General features: G+C 36.7%; 1 protein-coding gene across 4 annotated transcripts in view; it reads left to right on the top strand.

Moving 5' to 3' along the window:
- Positions 1-16,930, top strand: part of CEP126 (centrosomal protein 126) — a 43,915-nt gene extending 26,985 nt beyond the window's left edge. For 3 of the 4 annotated variants that reach the window (XM_075491039.1, XM_075491037.1, XM_075491041.1), the window contains 6 exons: positions 4,845-6,975; positions 11,010-11,134; positions 11,433-11,520; positions 12,060-12,269; positions 14,747-14,811; positions 16,639-16,930. In XM_075491039.1, coding sequence (XP_075347154.1) covers positions 4,845-6,975; positions 11,010-11,134; positions 11,433-11,520; positions 12,060-12,269; positions 14,747-14,811; positions 16,639-16,746 — 2,727 coding nt within the window. In that variant the 3' untranslated portion in view covers positions 16,747-16,930. Of the gene's footprint in view, positions 1-4,844; positions 6,976-11,009; positions 11,135-11,432; positions 11,521-12,059; positions 12,270-14,746; positions 14,812-16,638 lie in introns of those variants that run through there. The other variant, XM_075491040.1, reaches the window with a different exon arrangement.
- Positions 16,931-17,170: the final 240 nt, after the last annotated feature.

Below are 17,170 nucleotides of genomic sequence, written 5' to 3'. Positions count from 1 at the left end.
AATCTCCATCTGGACATTGAGCTGTTGACCACTACCCTCTGGATGCTGCCATCCAACCAATTCCTCATCTACCAGTCCACCCATCAAATCCATATCTCTCCAATTTAGAGAGAAGGATGTCATGGGGGACCGTGTCAAAGACCTTACAGAAGTCCAGGTAGATTATATCCATAGCTCTTCCCTTGTCCACTGATGTAGTCACTCCATCATAGGCCATTAGGTTGGTCAGGCAAGATTTGCCCTTGATGAAGCCATGCCAGCAGTCTCAAATCACCTCACTGTCCTCCATGTGCCTAGCTTCTAGGAGGATCTGTTCCATGATGTTCCCAGGCACAGAGGTGAAGCTGACAGGTCAGCAGGTCCCAGGGTCCTCCTTTCTACCCTTTTTAAAAATGGGTACAATGTTTCCCTTTTTCCAGTCACCAGGGAATTCACCTGACTGCCATGGCTTTCCAGATATCTGGAGAGTGGCTTGGCAACTATATCAGCCAGTTCCCTCAGGACTCTGGGATGCACTTTGCCAGGTTCCATAGACTTATGTACATTCAGGTTCCTCAGGTGGTCATGAACCTGATCTTTTCTTACAGTGGGAGGGACTTTGCTCCCCCAGTCCCTGTCTTGCATCCTTCCTCAGTCCACACCTTCCATCCACTCGAGAGGTGTGGGAAGAGAGGTTGCCAGTGAAGACTGAGGCAAAGAAGTTGTTGAGTACCTCAGCCTTCTCTTCGTCTGTTGTTACCAATTTGCCAGTCTTGTTCATCGGGGGGGTACGCTTTCTTTGACCTTCCTTTTCTGGCTGACATACCTGTAGAAGCCCTTCTTATTATTCTTTGCATCCCTTGCCAAGTCCAGCTCCAGCTGCACCTTGGCCTTCCTGACCCCATCCCTACACAACCAGGCAGCGTCCCTATGCTCTTCCCAGGTTACCTGTCCCTGCTTCCACTGCCTGTGCATTTCCTTCTTGCCCTTTAGTTTGACCAGCAGGTCTCGACTCAGCCATGCAGGTCTCTTGCCATCCTTTCCTGATTTCTTACACCTGGGGATCGAGAGCTCTTGCACTGTATGGAAAGCGTCCTTAAAGATCTGCCAGCTCTGTTCTGCTCCCTTGTCCCCAGGACAGTTTCCCAGGGGGTCCTATTGACGAACTCCTTGAAGAGCCTTCAATTAAACTCCTTCATTAAAACTGGAAGTCAGAGTGAAATCCTGACAGTGTTCAGATCACTTATTTTTAAAAATCCTTCATTACAGCTTACTGAAGTACCTGAGTTCCTAAGAAATTAGAAACTTGAGTTCTTTTTATCCCAAGGAGTTTGAACCTGTGTTTCTAGCATCCTGTAGTAATTTTCAAAACAAGCAAATTGGGTCCTTTTAAATACTCAGGTTCATAGAGAGCTAGTTTCTGTATCCTAGATAGCTTGGGGGAAAATCAGGCACCTAGGAGTTAGCCTGGGAAAGACAGGGTTGTTGGTAGGAAGCTTTTCTCTGGTCATCCTACATCTCCATAGCTGCTTTGGTCAGTTTGGCAGAGCATTCTGGATCTCTTGTGTAACATAAGCACCAAAATCCTGCCTCAGTGGCATTTGCTTTCTTGGGTCTGCCCAAATCTTCTGTGAAATCAGTATTGTCTAGTGCCATGTACTTATGTTTTCCAAACTTGCATAGAAAAGAGATTATTAATTTTCTAATGGACTTTCCTATTCCCATTCCATAGTTGGTAAACTCAAAACCAGTAAAGGTGTTTAGGTACCTCACTGGCTTTGAGAGGTAGCTTTGTATCTGTATGAACATTGATGTATTTTACTTCACAATGAATGTGAAGTATAACATTATATATACACACATATAACACACAAAGAACACCTGTAAATAAAACGGTCAAAATTATCAAAAATAGCAAGTAGCGTGAGAGGTGAGGGGCCTGAGTTTTCAGAGTAGGTAGCATTTTTCCAGCATTTATCTCCAGAAGTGTGTTCCCATTCACCTCTTGGAATTGTGTACAGTCAGCACTTCTTTTGCAGAAAATGTCTAATATACATATAGCAGCCTTTTAGTGTAATAGCGTTCTGACAGAGTCCTTTGGCAGAAAATTCACTTGTCAGGTTCTGTTAAAATTTTACTTGTTTCAATGTTGTTCTTTCATTGACCTCATGAAAGATTTCTTAGGTTCATGTTTTCTCTTTGTTTTAGTGCTTTACTGAAATGAAATTGCTTGACACAGCTGTTCTAAGTCTTAAGACATATAAGTGACCTTTTTAATTCCTCATAAGTGTTTCCTTTTCCAGAGTACCAAGTATGTGGACAGGCTGGGTTTAGATTTCATGTGTTAGGACATAAGATAATGCAGGCAACAGGCAATACAATAAATTGTACTTATATAACAGAAACAATATGCAAATCCAGAAAATAAAAAGTACACTATGAATATTTTTGTTTCCTTATCATCCTAGAATATTCTCACGGATTAAATCAAATTAAATCATTGGGATGTACAGGTTTATTTCCCTGTAGCTATTGGCCACTAAAAAAGAATTAATAATTGTTGAATGCTTTTTGAGGTCAGCATAAGTAGTTCTAGTTCTGCATTTTTACAAGAAAATGTGACATTCACTTTTATTACAGAGTAGGCTAGAAAGGGAAATAAAATATGTGAATATTTGAATGAGAATGATAAGCATCTTTAATGTGTGAAATGATGAAATTGTATGATGCAACAAAGTAAATGTAAATTAACTAAATTTTCATGAACTAAGTAAAAGTGAGTATGTGTTTAAATCAGGAATACTTCTTTATTCTTTAGTTCCTAACTTATTTCTGGAGGTTGCCTCAACGGAGATTTTGTGTTCCCATGAGGTTTTGTTTTATAAGGAGAGTAAAACTATCTACAATGCAGGATCAAGTCTATTTTCAACCTCTGGAGCACAACTGGGTAGAATTTTTTTTATCTTAATTTTTAAAAGTTGCAACTTTTCTTGCACCCTCCAGATTTACCAGTTTAAGCTAACCTGCTATCGGAACAGGTTTTTTAAAATCAATCCTTACAAATTTTTCCTCTATTTAACTTAGTCATTTTAGAAACACATGCTTAGCTATACAGGTGCAGTTCCCAGATTAGACAAGAAGTAAGCCTGTCACCTATAATTTCTTTTTATTGTTTTTTTCCCATCTGAAAATTTCAAAGTTATTTCTTAAATTTGGCCGAGTATAGAAAACTCTGAGCATATCGAGTTTTCTGTATGGTGAACAGAAAACTTGTTTGGTGAAGTTCAAGCAGAGGTTAACAATATAATTTAGCCAAACATAAAGGTTAATAAATAACTAACAAAGCATTATTTATTCTTTTCTATTAGAAAGACACCAGTTTGTATAGCTTTAGTTTGAAAATGTTCCCTAAAGGGATCTTTCCCTATACTTGGTTCTTTGTTCTTCTATTTAGTTTCTTTATCTCAGATCATAACTATAATGGAAGACTGCACCAACCTCTGAACATTTAGTGCAAGATAAGATTTAATTCAATCATAAAAAGTCTTTCAGGACTCACTAAGCTTTTTATTCTGCAATTTCAAATATTTGTACAGCTATAAACTATGCAATATTATAGCATAACAATTTTATTAGAATAAACAAAGTTTTACTACAAAAATATGTTCTTATTCAATAATTAATTTTATGTGTTCTTTAGTAAGTTCTCAAAATGTTAATTCTATTGTAATTGCCAGGGGATATATAATCACTTACCTAGGTTAACAGATTTTGCTACTTGAAACATTTTCCATTTAAAGTCACTAATCAAAAAAAAAATCTTCATTGCATAAGATTGCATATCTAATGCAGCTTCTCAGTTTTTCACCATGATTTTTTCCAACATATGGTATAAAATCATTTAGCTGCTCAGTTGTGTGGAAGTGGCAGAGAGAGAGAGAGGGAGCATACGGGAATGTGAAAACAGTTGATGTGCATGCTTTCCTTGATGTTTATGTGTATTTTCAAACCTTGAACTTAAAAAAAGTATGTATTTAAAACCATGTCAGGCATCTCAGTGTTTGTGTTTAAATGGAGAAGTATTAGTAAAGAAAATGCCTACATAGTACATACATAAAGTCATCTCACTGGCAATTCGTATGGTGCCTGTTGCTCTTATTCATCACTACGTTAGTGTTTGACAAAGAAGTTGGCGGAGTGGATGAGGCCTCCGTGTGCCCTTAGATCTGATCTGTCCTCATAGATCAGATGGTATTTTCTTCTTTCTGAAAGATGAGAAGAAGGGGTTTCATGGGGGGGTGTGGGTGTTAATCACTGTGATTATGATAGCTGAGAGATGTTTTCTGTGTTTGCCATGACAAGGTTTAAATCCTCATCACCTGAGGCACTTTGTATGAAAATAAACATATTAGTCTAGTATTATGGAAAAATTCCATTTTGGGGCAGATCTACTATCAAATCTGCTTTTTTATGGATTCTCTTTCATTTTCTAAACTCCTTTACATGTTAGAGTACAAAAACCATCCTGTGCCATAGGGCAATCCAGAAAGAGTAGTGTTGTTTAGACAAATCTTGTTCCTTTTTTGATATTGTAGAATTGATATAAAATTTAGGATTAAATTTGTTGAACTATGCAGCTCTTTTCTCTGAATTTCATGCCAAAACCACATCATTTTCTTTTGCAATTGAACACAGGTAAATTTTGACTTGATGGAAACATTCATGATGCTATGACCCCAAGTTGTAAAAACACCAGGCTCAATATTGATTGTATTTTAGCCTAAGCTCTCATTGAGGAAAAATTAGTATCAGCAAAAAAACATTTCTGATAAACGTAACAGTCTGGTTTTATGCCTGTATTTCAGAATTTTCATCCAGAAGTCAAGGAAACAGATGATTCAGAAAGCTTGTCAAGCCTTGACAGTCTTGAGGCTGGAGAACAAAATGGAAATTACACAACACCAAGTGAATCATCTTTGACTACACAGTGTGACTGTGCCCTGTACAATCCAGAAAAATCACAGACTAGGAATAATGGTTTGCTTTATACAGCTCAAAGTACTTCTTCTAAAAATATGCATCTAAATAATTGTCTGAGAAATGTAGATTCCCAAAACAACCATAACTTACCTATTCATGATCTTTTAGCTAAACATAATGTTCTAACTCCTGCTGAACATGTAAACAATTCAAAAGAGGAATCATCTGTTTCTCACAGATCTGAAAAAAAACCTGCAGAGTTCTCCACCTCTGGTATGCAGTCTCTAAATAATGCATTCAGTTTTCTGCAAATTATAAAAGAAGAAAGAAGCAAGCCATTTTCTGGAACGGCTAGCACGTTAGCCACTGGTCATCCTGTTTTCAATCCTAGCAAAGCCCGGGCCAGCCCTGACTCAATTCCAGGAGAAAGAGTTCAGGATCTGATGCAAGATCAGAGTTTTAAAATGACCCCACAAAAAAGAGCTATATCTATGCAAACCTCCAGTCAACCTATTGCAACATCTATAATCTTATTTCCTAATCAGGAATGTTCCACTGGCATTCCCAGCACAGCTGATACACTACCAAAGGACAAAAACATCAGTATGGAGTTTTTAAAAAATACCTCAGGAAAAATGACTGAAACAAAAGAAGAAAATATTAAATGTATTGATGACATTAATCCAGGATCATCTTTATTTCAGGACATACCAAATGCTTCAGTTCTGTGGGATGTTAAGCAACAGAATAACAAAGAGGAAGAAAAGGGAAATACGGTAGAATCTATGTCACTGGCGTCTGATACGGAGTTAACTTCTGGCACTCCTGAACAGCACAAAACCCTGAAAAACAATATTCTTGAAAGAAAAAGAGCAAGATTATTCACAAGTATCTTAAAGAAGGAATCTAAGTATGAACCCAGTCATTTCAAAGCTGTGGTTATGAACCACGGGATTGGTTTTGGAACTCGACCTGTGTCTTCTATCAGAGACAGTTTAGAACTGACAAAAATAAAAAAGAAATGTGCAGAAAATGAAAAATACAATAGAAAGCTAAGATGGTGTGATCAAATTAACCGGATAATAGTAGAAAATAATGAAAAATGCTATGAAAAAAACAGCAGTGAAATATCTTCTGAACAGCTGCAATATGTTCAAACTACAAATAATGCTCCTAAGACTAATTTAAGGATTGTTGCTCAACCTTCAAACCCCAAGTTCATAAAAAATCATCAGGAAAACACACATATATCAAAACCAAATGTTAATACTGAAGAATCAAATAAAGAACGCATGTCTCTGAATATGTTTATGTCTACTGGATCCTTTTCTGCTAAAAAAGCTTGGATGGTATCAAAAGATGAAGAAAGTAAACCCCCAGTATGTAGTAATAATTCTAAAATTAATGAAGTTAATCAACTCAAAAATAAGGCAAAAATAACTAGAAGACCAAGATCTGTAAGAACCCAGCCAAGTTTTATGCCCAAGAAGAGAACAGGCACTATAATCCGACCGCAGTCAGCCGCTGAAGCCAACAAAGCTCTAAAAGCTCCAGGGAAATTGCTAGCACCTCACCCACCATCCGCACCTCTGCCGGGAAGCAGAAGGGGCAAAAACGCAGCCAGCCCTGGGTGTCAGCCGCTGCTGCCTTCGAGTCTTCAAGCTACCACTACAAGCAGGAATGATTTAAATGAAAGGCATGTTTTCTTAGCAGATCAGGTTTTAAATAGCAACGGTACAGAGAACAGTGAGAGTATGACTTGTCGTTCGGACTTGGCCACTGCGATATCTACACCTGGCTGCAGCACGGCCAAATACGAACCTTGGGCAAAAAATACTTGTTCTGTAAATAGCGTTCAGACAAGTGCCTGTCAAGATCGTTCAGTAACCTGCACTGAAAGAAGACCTGCTAACGCAGAAAATGGATTCCATCTCCATCATGTCCCAGCAGCTGGGAAAACAAGTACCTCCTGGCAAGGAGCGCATACTGCCCCAGCTCCAAAAGACCCTGCTACTGGTAAGAGTCATGTTTCTGGGTTTGGGGTGGGGGGATGTTCAGACAAAAGTCTTTTTCAATTACATCACAACTTTGTTTTCAGTTAAAACATCCAGCCTTTCATCCATTCACACAATACAGCCAGTTTTAACAAGTTTTCACCATTTGTCATTGTCATTTCCATTCTAGTGGTGCCCAGAGGCCTCTCAAATGTCGATCCCCATTTTTAATAGCTGTCTACAATATTAAACGAAAAGGAAATATTTTCCCTGAGATTATATTCCTGACTAATGAGCAGATGTGACAGGTGGTCTAAATAATGACATAGGAGGAAGTGACTAAGTTTTATGAGCAAGTTTTACAAGGTAACTGGGAGTCATAGCTTGTTGTCCAACAGTCACTGCCACCTGAGAGTGAAAGAAATGTAGATCTACCATGTTTTTAAAATGCTGACACTGTAAGTGCCTAAAATTATGACGTTTTAGTCCCAGTAATACAATTAATGCTCAAAAAAATTAAATGTAAGTTAAAAATAAAAATAAAGAGCTTCTACCAGACAAATTTTGCTGTGCCACAACATATGTCTGATTTATAAAGAATTTTAAGAAATTTTAGCACCAATCCTGCATTTTATTAAAAATTAACCTTGGGAACAATATGATGCAGAGATTGATTGATAAGATGGAGGAAAGACGCGCAAGAAATTTCGGGAGAATAAACTTTACTCTCCTGGTTTTTACATTTCAGCATACTTCCTTGGTTTTGATTCGCCTTGTTTCTCCTCTGCAGCCCAGCTATATTCCGTGCCTCGGGCGCTGACGGCATCCTTGTGCCTGTGATTTGCGTGCTGTAGGCCGGGTCGGTTGGGTTGAGGGCTGCAGCTGGAGGCAGAGCTCCTGACGCTGCAGCCCCTGCCTCAGCGCGAGCAGCTCTCCCAGCCGCTTAGCGGGCCGGCGTCACCCCGAGGATTGGCCATGCCAAGCAAAGATACTTCCTAGCAAAATAAGTAATTCCCATCAGTTAAAAAACCCTAATTTTCTAGTTTTACCTGCAGTAATACATAGTTTTAACTAGGGAGTGATTCAGAAGAGCACTGTTGCGTAAGAGCAGAGGTAGGTGAATGTTCTTGGCCTAAAGCAGGGGTGGGAAATGAGAATGTTACCTGCTTGTCCGTTCCAGTTCAAAGTCAAACAGATGAGCTTAAGATATGTGTGACTTAAGTTAACCTATTTGATTTTACATTGGAAATGAATGAAGTCTTGCATTACCAGGCCTCACCTCCAGCAGAGATACTTGCCTCTTGATGTCCTTATTTGCACATCAGATCAACGAATCGGGAAATGCACTGGGTCAAAGCTGTGCCCTGCTAAAACTGTCTTCACTGCAACTTTAAATGCCACATCCCCAGTGTCACATAGCTCCAGCTCTTTTAGAGGAAGAGCTGAGTAACCTCTTTTTAAAATTCGGGTGGGTGGCCCTCTCTCAGTATCTGCTTAGATTTTGTGTTTTGAAAGTCTCCTTTATTTTAAATACTCTAGATAGCGCTTAATGACTTACTATTATTTGTTCTATTGCCTGCAAATGCACATAGATCACCATAGTCTTTGTCCTGAAGTGCTTGCTACGAGGGACTGAATACTGCATTGTTCTTGAGTAAAAGATCTGCTGTGGCCCTATTCCAGAGTTCAGTGAGGTCTGTGAGCACACTGCAGAAAATGTGATCTGTTGCAATGGTTGGCCAAAGGTACAGAAAGAATAAGTGGGAACAAGATGAATAAATACAATCGTTGTTCCCTAGGATGTTCCTTTAATTGGGCTTCCAGGCTTCAAGTGGTATATGTTCTGGCGGACACATATTCTACTGTAGCTGGATATTAGAACTATTTTAAGTCCTTTGGTGTTCAGTCAGTAAAATGCTTTAAAAATGTGTGTAGCATTTAGCCTGTGACAAAGACGGGACTAATTCACATGCTTGTAGTTAAACAGGCATAGACTGCTCAGTATCTCATGCCCTTAAAGATATATTGCTTAGTATATTTTTGTCTTACATTTCTCAGAGGAGTATTTTCCTAGGCATAGATCTAGCATGTCTTGCAAACTAATTAAATTAAATGTTGATCCGTATCAATAGAGCAACTTTGGATTTTATTTTTCAGAAAAACATTATGTGATTACTAATACAACAAGGGGTTTCTTCTTTACTTCTTTTTAAATTTTCCCCCATATTCAATATAACATGATTACATTTCCTTTTCTTTTCAGGTGCTATTCAGCACCACGTGTCACATTACAATAATTCACATATAACTAAATGTCAACCCTTTAAAGCTAATGTGTCCCATGTTACTATTGATGGCAGCAGCCAGATGACTAGTATCAAATTTGCTTCTAGGAGCAATGAATTGTTTTCTTTTTCTGCAAATGGTAAGAATTCTGCTTTGTTAAATATCACTGTAATAACAACTAAAGAAAAAAATTCTGTTAAAATCACTAAAAGACCTCTTGGTCTAATCATGAACTGTACATTAAACTGCACATGTAAATATTTATTATGTAGATAAGTAGGTAATTTATCTTCCCAAGTATAAATCAAGTAACTGCGTTTACAAATGAGAATATAACATCTCCTTGGATATGTAGATTCCTGAGTTGCACATGAAAATGCTGATTTGCATCTCCAGTTTGTATGCATGAAAGTTTAATTAAGAACTTAATTTTAATTTTGAAACTTGATGCTTTAATTTTGAAAATGTATTATTACACCAGACAAAACGGAGATAAGTTTGAGGTACAGTGTCTAGGTTAGGCCTCTCTAGCTGAGGGAAAATACTATACAGCAGTACTGTCATTAAAATTAGTATACAGATGTATAAATTAGTAAGATTAACTACAGAATCTCAAGCTGTAAAACTAAGGTTTTCAACCATGACTTTGCATTTGAATCACACCTGTGAGGCCACACCTGGAGGACTCGGTACAAGAGAAACATGGACAGACTGGAGGCAGTCCAATGAAGGGCCACACAGATGATGAAGGGACTGGAGCACCTCTCCTAGGAGGAGAGGCTGGGAGAGCTGGGACTGGTCATCCTGCAGAAGAGAAGGCTCATGGGGGATCTTATCAATGTATATAAATACCTGGAAGGAAGGTGCAAAGAGGACGGAGCCAGGCTCTTTTCAGTGGTGCCCCGTGGCAGGACCAGAGGCAGTGGGCACAAACTGAAACACAGGAGGTTCCCTCTGAACATCAGGAAACACTTCTTTTTACTGTGAGGGTGACGGAGCACTGGCACAAGTTACCCAGAGATTTTGTGGAGTCTCCATCCGTGGAGATATTCAAAAGCCAACTGGACGTGGTCCTGGGCAACCAGCTCTAGGTGGCCCTGCTTGAGCAGGGGGGTTGGACCAGATGACCTCCAGAGGCCCCTTCCCACCTTTACCATTCTGTGATTCTGTGAATCAAATAAACTGTGTGAAGTATTACATGTTTTCTGCGCAGTGCTATGTAATCTTAACAAATGTTGAATCAATTAAGATATAAGATACACCATCTTGGCAACAGGTATTTACTGTGTTGGACAATTAGACTTTAGGATTATTCTCTGAATGCAACTTATTTTCTAAAACATTACTTTTTGGCACATTATTCGATATTTGTTATATCATTGTTCACTGTCTGTTCGTTCTCTCTCTTACTTGGTAAGACCACCTTGTATCTTTGTACAGACCATCTTTATTATCTGGGATTCAAAGTGGGGCTTCACTTAACCTGCTTATAAACATCCACATACTTGCTTATAAACGTCCCCATACAATCCACATCTGTATCTTATAGTCCTATGCTAACATTAAATTAAATAAGCCTTAGAAGTGCCTGTTTCTCTTTCTGTCTCTTCACTATAAGAAAATACATTTAGCGAGATCAGATGTAAACATACACAAGGTAAACGTCTAAATTTGGACAGAGACATTTACTCACCATTACTAGTTTTGCTACTACTATCTTTATCATGTTTTTACACATTTTTGGTTATCTTTGTATGCATGTCATTTAAGGTGTTGTTCCTGTGACAAGACCAAAGCAGGTGTTTGACAACCATGAAGATAAACACGGGGTTTTTTCAGAACACAGAAGACAAAGTGTAGCCTCTAAAAGATGGAAGCCTACTTATCATGCACAGGTAAATATTAAATACTATAACAAATAAAAAGCTTATTTATCCTCAACATTGAAAGAGTTTCAGGAATATCAAAGATTTGTTCAGTGTCACACAGTTTTGAATCACTGTGCTTAGTCACCTTGCTGTCACTGCTAATGAAAGGAATAAAACCATCTAGGATACATCACTGTATTACTATACACTAATCTTTTTGCACTTGAAAACATTTAGTAATATGAAATAATAAATAATAAATGTTCAGAAAGTAGTACAGTTACCTTAAATTACACTTAAAATATTCTTATAATATTTTTGATAGAATTCGTTATATACTATCCGGCTGAGTCCTGTTCAATCTGCATTTCATCCAGTTCAAAATATGAATAACACCTATAAGTCTGATGAAGGTACAGTAACACATCTCACTTCAATTCTTTGTTATACATAAAGTAGTGACCCAATTAATACATCCACTGTGTAACATTACTTGAGTCTTTCGGCATCAGTGATTCTAAGTAAGAAAGGGTAGTTCGTTGTGTAGACCTAATTTTTCCTCACGAAATGTAAGATATAGCATCACGTGTCATGATATTGATGGGTTTATAAATGCATTACAACATATAGTCAAGTTTCATTCCATTCCTGTTTGTATTTAACTGTATGATAGCTGTATGTATTATACGTAACTGTATGATATGGACAGGTATTGCTTGCTATCGCTATACATTTCCAAAGTCGGTAGAACTTGCTCTGGTGCCAATTGTAAGATGCATTAGTGATCTTAATTATGTTATTTTCTAACGTATCATGCTTCTTGACTTTGCCACCTTTTTGATCTTTTAATGTGAATTTTGTGTGTTTCACAGACCTACAGTCATGAAAGCAAGCAGTATATTTAAATGTCATGAGCACTTCTCATTTGAAGTTACCCCTGTAATCTCTTCAGTTTCAGAAAGCACTGTTCAGTTTCTTATGGCAGAAGAACTAGCAAGTACACCAGTTGGAGCAGATGAAAGCCTGACAGCTATGGAAAGTTTACAACCGGCCAGACAGCCCTTGCTGCTTAACAGGGCTCTGTGTATAGGCAGGAGTGCACTTTCAATAGAAGAAGAGAAGATTTTCCAGTCTCTTGATCATCTCAATCAAAGGCTACAAAGTAAGTTTGATAATAAATAGGATTCTACGTCAAGTGATTAAGTAACTTTATATTTCGTTGTCATGGACTCATTTGGATTAAAAACATGAATCCTGTGATAAAAATATGTTTCTTCTTCTTTTCTTCTTATTATTCTTTACTAAGTGTAGCAAACAGGAGACAAAAATAGTGAAACCTTTCTTAGAGTCAATGAAATTAATTTGAAATAATGGTGACTTTGGTCAAAAAAATAATTCAAAATATGACTGCAGGACACCTTCAGAAACTGTCTTAGCCCAACTGTAGCTGTTGTTTCTAACAGATGTTTGTCAAAACTGTTCTTTAAAGTGTACAGATACAGATGTATCAGCCTCACTTAGGAATCTGTTCCAATGTTTATCCATCTTAATTTTTTTGCAATTATTTTTGCAAAGAATTACCTTTTATATTATACATCCTATATTTTTGCAAGTACAATCCTTTGTAATGAATGGCTTTTCATTTCCTTTCTTCTAGTCTTTTAGGATGTTCCTCTTCTCCATGAATTCTTAAAGATCACAAATACAGTTCTGAGATTGCTGCAGCCAAATCTGAATGTTTATGTGAATATCACTTGCACAACTATTTTAAAAATCTCTAACTTACCTGAGCATTCTCTAACCTATTCTTTCTCTATGCCAGGCTGATTTCTTACCTGCTTTGTACTGGTGCTTTTTATATGAGCTATCCCATCGCAGTTGACATTTTATTGAAGAATGTGGGGAAAAAGTCTGTACTTGCTCTTGATAATTTTTTGTCTCCAGTGATTAGTTAGCCAACACTTTCATTCATCATCCTGTTATAACTAACATATTCGTAGAACAAACTTACTTTTTGAGTCTCTTGCTACTGTATGTAATGGTTAGCATTTGCTTTGACCTACATGATCATACAGGTCTTTCATAAAAATTCTCATTATTTTGACAAAGTTTCTGCATTTTGTGTGCTCCATCCTGTATTTGAAACTAACGGGGACTTTGAGTCTTAGTCCATGTGGTCTCTCCACTGGACTGCTTGGCTTTCCATATCATTGGAATAACTTCTGCTTGCCATTTTTGCTGTTTATGGAACTGCCAACACTCCTGAATTTATGTTTTCCTTGGACTTTTTTTCATATAAAATTTTACATGCCAATTATTTGAGTTTATAAGAGTGTGCTTTCTTGAAGTCCATTGATTTTATTTTACTATTTTACTTCTTTTCCTTGTGGACTGCACCATTTCATGGTCAGGTTACCCACATTTACCTCCCTATTGACTGGAATCAAACTAAACCAGCGCTTATTAAGCTTCTGCACACTATCCATACGTTTCTACATCAGATGGTGGATTGCTTGACTTTGAGGAAAAAGGCTTCAGTCTCCTGTAAACTGCAACAGCAGGATAAAAGATCTTTGCAACCACTTAGAAACTTTCTGCAGCTGTAGCTTACAATTCCTGCTCCCATCAAACAGTGGTTCAGAATTTCATTATATCATACCTTATGGTTATTGCTGCCAGGCAAATAGAAGTGAAGAATTGCATCTTTTGTCAGAGAGGAGTTTTAGTATGATGTGCTTGGGTTAAGAAAGTAGATATGAAAAGAGAAATACAAGAAAATAGAAAATAAATTGCTGTTTATTTTCAGAAAAAACAGAGAAATAACAAAGAAATAAAGGCAAAGGTAAATGCAGCAAAGGAACTGGGAGCAAGAAAGCTGAAGTTTGCTAAGTGTGAAAAGGAAAACTATGAAAACTATAAGAAAAGTATGTAAGGAATATGAAAGAAACAATGAAAGAATCATAGGAGTTAACTGATTGCAGATGAAGTAACTGTGAAAATTAATGTAATACATATATATATATATATATATATATATATATATGCACCTTAGAAATTTAATTAGCTTGCCTAATTATTTGGGGATTAAAATTGGTAATAAGAAGCTGTGAAATTTTACAGGTAGACTGACAGGATATGTAAGTACATGTAAGTATGTACCTGTAAGTAAGTAAGTAAAGCGTTGTAAGTACTTACATGTCATGTAAGTACATTGCTTTTTTAAACCGTGACCTTTTTGAACCCCTTTTTTGGCTTTGTTTTCACGTTACCAAATTAAGTGACTAAAACTGTGTACCTTTATAGCGGTCTTTTTAATGAATAACAGTTAGTCACTAACCAATCTAAGCTTGGAATTTTTGTTGCCAGCTTAGCGTAGCTGGCATTCTTTTCTCTAGCTTTAGATTTCTTTATTGACACTAAATTTTTTGTTCAGATAATAATATCTAGCTGCAAATTTTAAAAATACAGATACGGCATATACTTCAGCAGCTGTTGGTAGGGGAAAAAAGAACAGTGCTATTAAACTACATTTCCACAATCTTTGGGAAGTTTTGTGTTGAATATTTGACTGTGAATCATATTTCTATTGTAGTATTTGGTCTACCGAATATTTATGATATACCTTTATGCTATTTTTAGATGTTCAAGAAGCCATTACCAGAAACCCATCTGCTTCAAATGTTTTGCAGATAATCACCCCTTTAGTAAGTATTTAATTTAAATATGTTCAGCTTTAATTCCTACAAACTGACTTTATGGCTTATTTTATAGTAAAAATATAATAATTGAAAATGTTGGCATCAATCTGTTCAACTGGCTTCTCAGATTTTCACGTTTCTATTTATGTAAAAAACCCACACATATGAACTTTATAGTACTGTAAACAGGCGTTAACTATTTATACCAGACTGCCTCATCCTCTGGCGTCATTTTCCTTTGGGAATCTGAAGACACTTGCAAAGTCAAGGAAGTTCCAAGAACCTTTAAGGAACAATAATTTATAGCAGGGTCCATTTGAACTGTATATAGCTCATAACTAATATGTATTTCTTAATAACATAGAGAGGAAAGGTGGAATGATGCATGGTAGTGCATAAAATAATCGGTAGTACAATGAATTCTTACTTTGACCTGCAGATATGCCATGTTCTGTAAGTGATGTGTATAAACTTTCTTCATGAAGTGTTTGCATTTTGTTGCATATATTCTAGATCTTGTCAGTTTGAAACAAAATAATCATGTTACCTGGAATATAAAGAACTGAATAGGCAGATGAGTATCCGAAGTACAAAATTTACATTTCAAATGTTCAGTTTATAATGCAGGAATTAATATTTATAATTCTGTATTATCAGTCTCCTCCTTTACTATATATTTGTACTGAGTAAAAAATAGAGACAGATGACTGTATACGTCACATACTTTATATACTTTCACATACTTTATATACTTTACGGGATAAACTGTTACCAAAAATGTTAGAGAAAATACTCTTTATTCAGAGACTTTTTCCACTTACTGAGATTGAGACTGAAAAACCCCAGAAAGTATCCAGGCTCCTAAATTGAAAATGACTGCCTGGTTTTGAAGTGGGACTGTGAAAAGAACACAGAGCACCTCCCTACCTCTCTTCTTGTGAATCCTAGTAGTAGGTGTGACTTGGAAGCTCAGCTTCCCCTCTTCTGCCTCCTGTCTTACAATTTTAATTTTAAAGGCTAAACAACGTGTAAATTTTGTATTTTTCAGCAATTAGTGTAGCATAGCTACCTTTATTGGACCTAACTGTGTTTTACTAAAGTACTTTTGAGCTTGTATGTTCTCTGGGGCTTTCTTCATAGCCTGTCCTACTTAAAAAAAAAAAAAAGCTGTTCCCCTCACCAATGCATTTTCCTGGCTTTCAGTAGTCAGACTTCTTGGCTGGCTGGTCTGTGACAAAGCTTTCTCCCACTAATTCTTCATCTACAGGATTTTTTGTTTCATGAATAAGATATAAACACTAGACATTACTCAGGCATTACTCAGGCTGCACAGTCTCTGGACCTATAAGTTCTCTGATGGACATTTAAGACCCTTCTTTCTCTACAAGTATATACTTAAGCATTTAAACAGGTGTCCAGCTGTAGATATACATTCAGATCTCAGGCACTGGCTTGGAATTCTTCTTGAATTCACAACTGTCATACAAGTTCCCAGCTGCAGAAAAAGTACAGATGACTGAGATTTCATCAAATCTTCTGCTATGAGAAGCGGTGGGATTTTAAATTTTTACTTCACCAAGAGAACAACCTGCTTCAGCTCTCCTAGTTTCACAGCATCCAAATAAAGTATGGATATTCACTCAGTAATTCATGTGAATGGCATTGTGCCCTGTAATACCAACCTCTAAATCCAGATGAAGGTGCACAGTTGTTTATATAATGGAAAATAGATCACACGATGTCATCAGATGATGTTTCTTGAATGTTATATTATACATAACCACATTTCTGTTTATATACATGTATATCTCATTATTCTCCATTTTATTATAGAGTATTCAGCAATGTATGTCCTCCCCTTTGGTGAACACTCCAATAGCCTCACAGCAGTACCAGAATGCCTCAGCTAGCAATCGATTGCAATTGCACAGGAGATACTGATGTTACCTGCTCCAGGATATGCAGCTTTATGTACTTTATATGTAATGTGTATACTATTTGACACTATAAAATTAGCAACGAAATAAAGATGAAAGCAGTAGCTCAAATAATGAATGTCAATTGATTGGTAAGCATTTTTAGGATAATTAAGTCTATTTCATTGAGCACTGTATTGTAACATTAAAAGAATGAAAATACTTCACATTTTTAGTGTTTGTATTGGTTTTGTAGATTTTCTGTACCCATAATTAAAGTGAAAGGAAAACAAATAGTTTGCTACTTAGATTATGTGTAAACTATTTTCCTAACTTCTTGAGTTTTTTAAGATTTGCTAATAGATTCTATTACAATTGTAAAATATATATTTTAAAAGTAATTTCATTATCAGTAAATAATACATGGAGTTTCACCTTTTATCTTTATA

The sequence above is a fragment of the Mycteria americana genome, chromosome 1 (genome assembly GCF_035582795.1).
Source record: "Mycteria americana isolate JAX WOST 10 ecotype Jacksonville Zoo and Gardens chromosome 1, USCA_MyAme_1.0, whole genome shotgun sequence".
NCBI lineage: Eukaryota > Metazoa > Chordata > Aves > Ciconiiformes > Ciconiidae > Mycteria > Mycteria americana.
This window is presented reverse-complemented; position numbering and strand designations above follow the sequence as displayed.